This window comes from Neoarius graeffei, chromosome 28 (assembly GCF_027579695.1).
Source record: "Neoarius graeffei isolate fNeoGra1 chromosome 28, fNeoGra1.pri, whole genome shotgun sequence".
Taxonomy (NCBI): domain Eukaryota; kingdom Metazoa; phylum Chordata; class Actinopteri; order Siluriformes; family Ariidae; genus Neoarius; species Neoarius graeffei.
Genome location: NC_083596.1, coordinates 48244725 through 48256066, shown reverse-complemented (window position 1 = coordinate 48256066; position 11342 = coordinate 48244725). Strand labels below are relative to the sequence as shown.

At 43.0% G+C, this 11342-nt stretch overlaps 1 protein-coding gene across 1 annotated transcript; it reads right to left on the bottom strand.

Annotated features, from left to right (window-relative positions):
* Positions 1–3605: 3605 nt before the first annotated feature.
* si:ch1073-224n8.1 (zinc finger protein GLI4) lies at positions 3606–11013 on the bottom strand. Its single transcript, XM_060912221.1, has 3 exons — positions 10045–11013; positions 8219–8721; positions 3606–8111 (listed from the first exon to the last, which is right to left on the bottom strand). Exons 1-3 carry the CDS (start codon positions 10242–10244, stop codon positions 7141–7143), a joined length of 1674 nt encoding a protein of 557 aa, XP_060768204.1. The 5' UTR covers positions 10245–11013; the 3' UTR covers positions 3606–7140.
* Positions 11014–11342: the final 329 nt, after the last annotated feature.

Sequence of the window (11342 nt, the reverse complement as noted above, 5' to 3'; positions counted from 1 at the left end):
TCATTATTTTTGCCATATCTGACTTACTGTGTCGAAGTCTGGGGAAACACCTACAAAACCACTCTGCAGACGATATGTACAATACAGAAAAGAGCAATAAGGACAATAAACAAAACAGGATACAGAGATCACACAAACTCACTATTCATAAAATCACACATGTTGAAATTTATGGATCTGGTCAAATTCAGAACAGCACAAATAATGTACAAAGCGAGAAATAATCTATTGCCAAAAAATATACAAGGATTGTTTAGTGAGAGAGAGGGGGGATATAATCTAAGGGGAGACCTAAATTTTGAAAAACCAAAGGTTCGAACAAATATGAAAAGCATGTGCATATCGAGCTGTGGGGTGACTTTATGGAACAGACTGGAGACAGAAATAAAACAAAGTGCAAATATAAATCTGTTTAAAAAAAGGTACAAAAAATATTTTTAAACAAGTATATAGAAGGGCAGCACGGTGGTGTAGTGGTTAGCGCTGTCACCTCACAGCAAGAAGGTCCTGGGTTTGAGCCCCGGGGCCGGCGAGGGCCTTTCTGTGTGGAGTTTGCATGTTCTCCCCGTGTCCACGTGGGTTTCCTCCGGGTGCTCCGGTTTCCCCCACAGTCCAAAGACATGCAGGTTAGGTTAACTGGTGACTCTAAATTGACCGTAGGTGTGAATGTGAGTGTGAATGGTTGTCTGTGTCTATGTGTCAGTCCTGTGATGACTTGGCGACTTGTCCAGGGTGTACCCCGCCTCTCGCCCATAGTCAGCTGGGATAGGCTCCAGCTCGCCTGCGACCCTGTAGAAGGATAAAGCGGCTAGAGATAATGAAAGAGAGAGAAGTATATAGACGAGGAAGTATGTTAATAGAGGATGATGAGGGATAAATAGAATAGGGATGATTGTTATATTAGAACTAACTTAGTATATGGTATATATGGTATATATTTATTTATAGGGATAGTTTATATATTCATATTTACAGGGATAGGTATGTAGTAGATATTTATTTTTGTAATTATATATTTATATGGATATTTATGAAGTGTATATATGGTATATATATATATTTTTTGTAATTATATTTATATAGATATTTATGAAGTGTATGGTATGTAGTATATATTTATTTTTGTAATTAAATATTTATATAGATATTTATGAAGTGTATATATATATATATATATATATATATATATATATATATATATATATATATGGTATGTAGTATATATTTATTTTTGTAATTATATAGATATTCATGCAGTGTATATATGCAATATATTTTTATAGGTGTATTAATGTAGTTTGGATTTCGGGGTAGTTAAAAAAGGGTGGGAAATTAAAAAAGTATTGTACTTCTTCCCACTCCTTTTTCGAACAATGTGCGGTGTTTTGGAATGTCTTAGCTTTTTATGTTATTTTATTTATTTTTTGTTAATTTCTCGTTTTCTTTCTTTTGTATGTACAAATAGTTACTTTTTTTTATACATGTTCGAAATAAAAAATAAATTCATTCATTCATTCACTATATAGTGTAATAATCCTCACTATACATTCGTACACCACGGCAAAATGGCGTCCTCATTATACAGTCCACTATATAGTGAGTCGGGAGTGATTTTGGACACAGGGCATGACTGACTCACACCATATCCTTTTTTTTTATGGCATAAGATGCATTGCTTAATCAATAGTGGAACTATTTTATGCCACATGAACCATCCTTAAAGTGCATATCCTGGACCAATTTAGTGGCGTTTTTTTTTATATGAAAGAATGTCCCTTTACACACTCATCCAGAAGGGTAATTTTGCACAAGGCCATCTGTCTATAGCAGAAAAAAATTAAATAACAAAACGCATCTGGAAAAATCCCAAGGGAGTCTGGAGCCAGATTCGTGACGTTACATGCGGATCCGCCAGCAGGCTGCGAGAGCTTGCATGGATTCAGTGCACAGCCTGTGTAGACCAAGTTTAGCAGCTAGCGATTTTGCATTGAAATATGGAATTGTCACCTGAGCGCAATGTTACTTCACCTTCATCTATCTATTGTTACATAAATCATATTTTTTCTAATTACTATTATGTATTTATATACGTCTTCATTTAGAAGAGTACTGGTTACTGTAGGAGAAAGATTTCATAAGCTACACACATGGAATCGGCTAAGCAGGGTTGTTTATACATTTAATGTGTTTGACGGGTCCCAAGATCTCAAGCCCTGACACGCAGATCCCTTGATACATGTGAAGTAAGTGTATTATCATCCAGCACTTTCGTGTTGTTTACTTTTGTGTGTGTCAATAAATAACATTATCCGTGTACCACACAAACACAGGAACACCTAATTTAGAGTATAGTTTCTCTTATTTCTTACCCTGGCAACAGTCAGTTTGTGAATTGCTGATTTTCTTGGTCTTTTTCTCGGCTCTGCTTTGGTCCTCGGCTTCGAGGGCCTCAGTGGATGCGGCACTTCGCCTTGTCAGGGGAGATGAACACGGCTGGCTCCTTTGGTGACGCTGGCACAGATGGAGACGGTGTTGCTTTGGGCATTCTGACAGATAGAACTGCATCTTTTTTCAGATCAAGTTGCTTCTTGAAGCCCATTTCCCACTGCAAATAGTTCTCAAAGTCGTCAGGCTTTATGAAGTGAGCCCCGCATGGTCTGTTGCATGTTACCAATTTTTCAGGGTGCCTCGTACGAAGCGCTCCCATTTCTCTCTCATAGTCCAGTCTTTTGGAAAACGATGAGTACTAACCCCATCATGATTGGTGTTGCTACACCCTCCTACAATACATCCGTTAACCATTTTAATAATTACGTGATAACGTTGAGGAAATTTGCAGAAAAGCACCAGGTCGTATTCTTATAAACAAACCAGCGCTGACATGGGATTCAGGAGGCGTCCTGCGCGTGACCTCATGAAAATCAATGTTTCCTGGGAAATCCAAATGCCAAGTTTTTCAGAGGCGGACCAATTCACCTCAAATGGCTTGATTTCAACTGAATTTTTCTGGTATTGTGCAAGGTAAAAAAATTGCACAAAATGTGACAAATATTTGAGCAAAGTTTAATATAAAATAAGAGAATTACATTGATCTTGCTCCTAAATATACCCAAGATGTGCCCTTTAACCCCTCCCTACACAGGAATTATTCTCTTTACGTTCACTAAACATGAGCAATTGTGTGGTCTGATTGGCTACTCTACTACTAGAACATCAGACCATATACCATGAGTAGAGAAAAACAAAATGGTGGTGTGCATCAAGTCAGATATATCACTTTGTTTTCAAGTATGTAAAAGAAACAGAAATCACTAAGAATAGATTTTCCACCCCAGTATCTCCTGTTCCACATTCCAGTCCAGTTGGTGGCAGTAATGCACCTTTAAGTTGGTTTGCCAATCAACAACAAAAAACCCTAAAGGAGAAGAAGAAAATGGCAGAGCATGTTACTGACCGAGGACGAAATAAAAGTACTACTCAAAAACAAAACTCCAAAAAAAAAAAAAAAATGCAATTAAATGTTGTGAAAAAAGCTGTATTTTTCAAGAATTATCATATTTTTCACAAATTGCTCCAGTCACTTCACCGGTTTGTTTACATTCTAAGCGAAAATTATTTCATCTGACGTTTTGTATAAACTTTTTAATTTATCGAGTTTGCAAAAAACAAATAAAAATGCTGTTTCTCAAAACCCAGTGAATGTGGATAGAATAAAACAGTTATTCCACTCAATCCAATACATGGATTATAGACAAGTCGGTACTACGCGCCTCGTCTGCTATCAGCTCATGTACAACGCTATTTTGTAGAATAACTGTTAATTATCCCCACTGATACAAATCAAGATATTCTTAAATATTTTCTATTTTACATCAGTGTATGGGCAGCACGGTGGTGTAGTGGTTAGCGCTGTCGCCTCACAGCAAGAAGGTCCGGGTTCGAGCCCCGTGGCCGGCGAGGGCCTTTCTGTGTGGAGTTTGCATGTTCTCCCCGTGTCCGCGTGGGTTTCCTCCGGGTGCTCCGGTTTCCCCCACAGTCCAAAGACATGCAGGTTAGGTTAACTGGTGACTCTAATTTGACCGGAGGTGTGAATGTGAGTGTGAATGGTTGTCTGTGTCTATGTGTCAGCCCTGTGATGACCTGGCGACTTGTCCAGGGTGAACCCCGCCTTTCACCCGTAGTCAGCTGGGATAGGCTCCAGCTTGCCTGCGACCCTGTAGAACAGGATAAAGCGGCTAGAGATAATGAGATGAGACATCAGTGTATGGGCTCAAGGACAGGAATGTCGTCATAACAACCTATGGTCTTAGATTTAAAATAAATTTTTTTTTAAAAAAGGGACAAGAATTTCTCTCTTACGTCAGGGACGCCTACCCGAGACTCTCCGTGTGGTTTGTGGTACATTTTTGCCCACAGGGGGCGCCTTTACTCTCAATCTGGTTTGTTGAAAATCAGACGCGTGGGGTTGAGGTTTCTGAAATCCAGTGAGTCAGAAACTGTCTCGCTGTCAGAATCACTCACATACAAACGTGTGCGAGCGCATGTGTGTCACTCTCACTCAGAGTGTGTGATGGGTGTGTCGAGTCTTTCCTCATTGTGTAGGATGGCTGTGGTCAGAGTTGAGGAGGAAAAAAAAAAAAAAAGACTTAACACACAGTAAATTGTCATACTGTGTGCGTGCACGCACACATATTTACATCACAGTGGAGCACATGAACATGTATGTGAAAAAAAAGGAAGGCTAAAGACATTTAACAGGCATTTTTATGAGGGGAAACATTGCTTCAGGTTTACAAAACGCATGCTTGGTTTTACTGGAAGAAAAAAAGTGATGCATCTCAAACAGTAACAGTAAAACTAATTTGCTCAGTTTACGGAACATTTACCAAACTTTTATTGACTCACATTTACTCAAACACTAAAATGAGATTATATCTAAAAGGTTATTTACATGTGGAAGTGTTAATAAAACACACCTTACGGTGGTATTAGTTTTAGAGTATCTACTACAGAGCTATTTATACACTAGACAAAAAAAGAAAAGGCTGTAAATACAAACAAAGTCCAAAAAGGTTTACAAACTCATGTGATATGTTATAATATCCATAAAAAGTCAAACATGCAACAAAAGTGGGAATGGAGAACAAAAAAAAAAAATGCTATTCTGAAAATGGTTTTATACGCTATATTCACAAATGTCTAAAGGACTGCAGGTGAGGGGCTAAAACACAAAGCAGTCCGGCTTAAAAAAAAAAAAATAAAATAAAATAAACGAAACAACAACAACAAAAAGTAAACATCCGTCCTGCAGTTCCTCAGTTTGACCATAAGGGGGCGGAGCGTTTCTAAAAGTTTCGACATCCCTCTTCTGTTTATACTATATTTCAGCAATACACAATAGAAATGTTAATAAGAATGAAGGTAAACAAAGGAAAAAAGAAAGTCGCTTGTTTTATAAACATTCAAAATGTAGTTCCTGGATTTGACCAGAAGGGGGCAGGGCATTTCTAAACATTATGATGTCCCTGTTCTTTTTTATACTGTATTTACTTATTCAATGCACAGTAGAAATAAAAATCAACAAGCGTAAAGGTAACTGGGTAAACAGGAAACATACAAAAAAAATCCCAAACAAAAAATAAAACTAATGCCTGTGTGAAAAAACTTGATCATGCAGTTCCTCATTTTGACCAGAAGAGGGCATTTCTAAAAGGTTTGATTTTCCTGTTCATTTTATAAACTGTACAGAAACAGAAAGATCAGTAAGCAAGGAGGTAAAGGTTTAAAAATGTTGAAATAAAAATTTACAAACAAACAAGGTCGCTTCTTCTTTATAAATCTCCAACCTGCAGTTCATCAGCCTGACCACAAGAGGGCAGCACCACGCATCTCTTTTCCATTCCTTCTCTCGAAGGATTTTATTTACTGTAGCTCCATTTCAGAATAAACAGCTTCGACGGCCAGAAAAGCAGCCAGTCAGCCAAGAGGCGTGTCCGAAGCCTGACTTTGGCTCTTTTACTTTCGCGCTGGAGCCAATCACGATCTTCAACATGTCTTCGCTTGACCACACAATGTAAATTAGTTTAAAAATAATTGTGTCAATGTAACTTTTTTGCGGTAAACTGATCCCAAATTAACGTGTTATAAATGACTATTGGCTACTATTGATTAATCATCAGCTGTTTCTCCAACCAGTGAATATTTAGTAATGTTATCATTTTTCCCTTTTAAAGCAGCAGTGTGTCATTTTTATGGTTACAAATATAGCCCTCCCCTGACATGCTTTATCCGTTTCTGGATCACTGGCTTCATCTCCTTTGTCAAAATTATGAACGCTTTGTTTTGTGGACAAAAAAAAGAAATAAAAGCCAAGCTAAACAGGTCATTTCAGGGACAGAAAAATGTACATGTAAAGGAACTGAAACAAAGAAAGTTGCCATGAGCAAAATCAGTTTCTGAAAGGTATCGAAAAATATTACAAATTTTAAATTGCAAACCGAACCTTTAAATATAATATTGTGGGAAGTTAAATATTTATTGCCAAAGTGATTTCTCCCTTTTTTTTTTTCCTTTTTTTTTTTTAAAAGCACACTTTAATTTTTCCCCAGCTGATTTATGCTTGTGGGTGAAACGCGTGTGCACGTGCGCATAAGAGAAAGAGAGAGAACTCCTAACGATATCCACGATGGTCATGGTTCTACTCCCCACAGTACCTATACTACATTATTACTAACGACAACGGAGAATCAGGAACGTGACCCAGAGCATCCAGAGAAGCAAGAAGATCGTTTGTGGGAATACTGACCCCAGAAATACATTCTGACGACGTGACATCCATGTCACAACAAGCCAATCCCCAAGAGCATTAGTCCTTTTGTCCACGTTCAAGCTTTCGGTCATCAGCGGCTCTTGGGATTTTGGTTCCTCATCAGGATTCGATACAAACGTAGCTCTGCACAGACGCTCTGGAAAACTGGGAATTTTTAATTAGGGCTAGAATGGATTTCTCCAACTTGGCAGATGTTAATTTTTCACAGCTCAATGTGTCAATGACGCAAGAATCAACAAACCCAAAATTTGAATTTTACATTTTGAAAACTTTCGCCACCATCAGTATCTTGGGTAATTTTCTCAGCAATCCTACACGCAGTCTACAGCAGCGTCGCCTTCTTCGCGCTCCTCCTCCCACATCTCGAACCTCATCTCCTCGTCCTCTACAGAGCCCTGAAGTTCGTGCTCTCCAATCTCGGTGGTCGCCAGCCTCTCGTGGGCTTCCTCAGCGCCTGGTTCTCCCTGGTGCACGCTAATCAGGTGCTTCCTGAGACTAGCGGCGTCCTGGAACGAGCGCTGGCACAGAGGGCATCGGCATGGTCGCTCGCCTGTGTGGATGCGCTGATGGTGCTTGAGGTGTTGCAGGCGGCTGAGGCGCTTCCCGCACACCGCGCAGGCGTACGGCTTCTCGCCTGTGTGCGTGCGTCCGTGCTTGCGCAGGCCATCCAGGTGGCGGAAACGCGCACCACACTCGCTGCACGCATATGGCTTCTCACCTGTGTGGATGCGCAGATGCGTCTTGAGCGCGCCGGATTCACGGAATCGTCGCCCGCACACGCTGCACGGGTACGGTTTCTCTCCCGTGTGGATGCGCAGGTGCTTCTTCAGGCTCGAGAGCAGCCGGAATGTCTTGCCACACTCCAGGCAGAGGTGTGGTCGCTCACCGGCTACCTCACCCATCAGCTCAGAAGGTGGGCGTCGACGCCGGCGGGCATCAGGGGAGGAGTCACTTGTGCCAGGGCTCTGCCTAGAGGCTGCTGCGGACATGGCTCGAGAGGAGGTGCGGAGACCCGACGGCCCCTGCGGAGGTGTTCCAGCGGAGGACGAAGAAGGGCCGTTATGCGAGCCGGAAGAGGACGCGTGTTTAGTGGTGTGTCTCCGGGAACGTGGAACACTCTGCTCTTCCACCACATGGACAAAACCCTGGTCACACTCACTCTGGCCACCATGTTCAGCGTCGCCTCGGACACGCACCGGCCCTGATGTGGGAGCCTGCTCTTCTTTCACCCCGTAAGGAGAGTGTGAGGGAGGATGAGACAGTCGCCGGTCACTCATCTCACCTGCAAACGGAGAAAACAAAACCTTAACGTTCTCCTAAAACGGAGCCGAGTCACTGTTAATTTTCTTATCTACAAATAATACTTGGGATCAAAGTATAATCTCTCACCTGCCCTGTTGACGTCATGGCACATGCCGGCGGTGTGCACGGCCATGGGGTCATAGTAGCTGTTGGTGACGGTGCCGTCTGCCTGGATGGACAGGTGGCAGCTTTTAAACTCGTCTCTGGCCTCAAAGCCGTGGATGGCATCTCCGAGCGCTCCACTCAGCTCCGCCTCACTGTTGGCGAAGCAGCGTGGGTCGGCATCGTCTCCTGCCCCGCGGTGACTCAGGCGAGCCGCATTTGTGGGCGGCGCCTGGTTGGTGTAGCCATGCTGCCCGGGAATGGGTGGAGGAAGAGGGTGGGTGCTGAATGGACCCTGCAGCTGATCGATCAGTTTCTGAGCGCTGCACAAGCACTCCTGCAGCGTCTTCAGCTCGCGCTCTGAAGTGTCCAGTCGTGCCTTCAGCCTCTCATTCTCGCGCTCCTTGGACAGCAACTCGTCCTCGGTTTCTGACATCACCGCTGCAATCTCCCCCAGCAGCGTCTCCACAGCGGAGGACAGAGCAGACCTGATGGTGGCAATATCATCATAATCATCATCATCAGGCTTGCATTTACTAATCACCATCACTACTCTGATTGACCAATCACTGATTGGCTGTCCCACTAAACAAATATAAACCGTGTAATTATTTAAAAAAAAAAAAAAAAACACACACCATCAATATCGCGAACATTTCTGTAAAGACAACACTATTTACGGAAAGTTCCCGGTGTCAGAACGAACTTGCTTCGTGGACGTTCCACAATATTTCACCGTAGCTATAAACGGATAACAGTATAAGAGGAAGAAAAGATTTCAGGACATGCTGTTATTCGAAAAACAATCAACTAACCAACTTTGGAGTGGGCATGGAACCACTGTGCTGATTATTTTCCTCTTACAGCACAATAATGAGTGTTTTATTCCTTACTCATTTGCTGCTCTGTTCTAACAATAAGGGGTGTATGGGGTCCCCTGCGACCTGGATCCGGATAAGTGGTAGAAGACAGATGGATGGATGAGGGGTGCCATATGGGAGAGGAAGTGTTTTTGACTTCTGGCGGCAGCATCCACTAGGATGGCCAGGAGCACTGGTCCTCACCCGACACCCAACTCTTACAACTGGCTCCAGGTCCTTAACCCAGCCACACCCCAGTCACCGCTTCTGCTGGCGGGCGAAACGCTGCGAGGGGCTGGCTGCTTGCCAGTTAAGTACTTGGAGAGAAGATTGGCGGTACCAAAGACTCCACAAGCCCAATGAAATGCCATAATGGAAGTCTAACAATAAAAAAAAAAATAAAATAAAAAAAAAATTCACATTCTGTATATTTTCAGGGTTGGCACGGTGGTGTAGTGGTTAGCGCTGTCGCCTCACAGCAAGAAGGTCCGGGTTCGAGCCCCGGGGCCGGCGAGGGCCTTTCTGTGCGGAGTTTGCATGTTCTCCCCGTGTCCGCGTGGGTTTCCTCCGGGTGCTCCGGTTTCCCCCACAGTCCAAAGACATGCAGGTTAGGTTAACTGGTGACTCTAAATTGAGCGTAGGTGTGAATGTGAGTGTGAATGGTTGTCTGTGTCTATGTGTCAGCCCTGTGATGACCTGGCGACTTGTCCAGGGTGTACCCCGCCTTTCGCCCGTAGTCAGCTGGGATAGGCTCCAGCTTGCCTGCGACCCTGTAGAACAGGATAAAGCGGCTAGAGATAATGAGAATGAGGTATGTTTTCAGAAAAACCTTCCTATTTCATCGATATGAAAATTGTTGTGACGTCACCTGGTGGGTTGGACTGACTTTGTACTGACTGATGATTAAAAAAAAAAAAGTTGATAGTCACAGAGCCCAAACCGGACCCGTACCTGATGGTGGGACCGAGACGGGACCGGAGTGAGGACACGGTCACGGTGCTCCTGCTGTCGTGCGCGTGATCGCCCCTGTCCGCTCGCGCTCCAGCTTTACCGGGAGCGCTCGCGATGCTCGGTTTCCGGTGCGTTTCGCTCCCCGGGTTCATGCGTCCTCCTCCTCCATTTTCTCCCGCATTGTTTCGCTTCGAGTTCATCGCGATATCCGGTCAATCCGATTGTTTACTCGAGATCGGTTTCGCTGTTATTGTTGTTGTTATTATTATTAATAATATTTTAAAATGTTACCGCGATGCAACACACATCGATATCAACCCATTCAGTTATTCAGGCGCGCGATGAATCACTCACTGAGTGGCACAGGCGTCAGTTACTCTAACACACAGTCCTGTCATAAACAGTAAACAAAACCTGTTTATTATACACCAGTTCACCAGAAGCTCTCTCTCTCTCTCTCGACCCCCTTTTTGTCCCCCACAATAAAACCGCAGAAGGCCACTTCTGACTTCGGATTTGACTGCGAAAATCTCGTCGCGGGCTGATGACGTCGACCTCACCGCTCAAACCGCGACCAAATTGCCGCTTTGCTTTGGTGTTTTGTATCTCAGGACATTCCAGTAAAGCTCCCTGACAAACTACCAACTCCGAAACAAGTTAGCAATCAGTACCAGCTTTTCCATAAACATTTCCATTAGCTCGAACGTTACGTCATCAAACCGTGCCGTGAGTCACTATGCGACGGAAGCAGCTAGCAAGTACCGAGTTAGCACGTTAGCTACGAGCGAGTTGATGTAAATCAGCTATTAAAGGAAAAGAAAGCAGAGAAACGCGTTTTAACAAGATGTCGCGGTGTATTTTTTATTTGTATTTTTTAAAGCACGAAGGTCTTCTGTAGGTTTTTAGGAACAGGAGCGCGCAGGTTTTACTCCGCGGTTCGACACAAACACGGCAGAGTTCTTCCTCTGTGGAATTCTGGGAACGAAAAGTTCCGCCCGGTCCTCCAGGCACGTAAAACCCCGGAGGAAGTGAAAGTGAAGTCAGTTAGTTAATTAAAAACATAAAACACGAAAATAAAATCCAAATAAGCAGTTGAGTAACTGGGAGTCGTAAATGTGTGATTAAAAATAATATACGCAGAAGGGAAATATATTTTTTAAAAAATCATAGAAATAAACACGAGGGAGCTTCCACATATAAATAAATAAAGAGTAAATAATAACTAGAGCGGCGGCTACAATTATCGACCCCGTAATGATCTTTTGGCCGTTGCAAAAGTAGAAACAACTTTCAGTACG

What these genes read in the sequence shown, in the direction of transcription:
- si:ch1073-224n8.1 (XM_060912221.1), bottom strand. Translation starts at nt 10,244, where the DNA reads ATGAACTCGAAGCGAAACAATGCGGGAGAAAATGGAGGAGGAGGACGC. An exon ending in CGTCTCGGTCCCACCATCAG is followed by an intron (nt 8,722 to 10,044) that starts GTACGGGTCCGG and finishes TGCCACCATCAG; the next exon opens with GTCTGCTCTGTCCTCCGCTG. An exon ending in CCATGACGTCAACAGGGCAG is followed by an intron (nt 8,112 to 8,218) that starts GTGAGAGATTAT and finishes CTCCGTTTGCAG; the next exon opens with GTGAGATGAGTGACCGGCGA.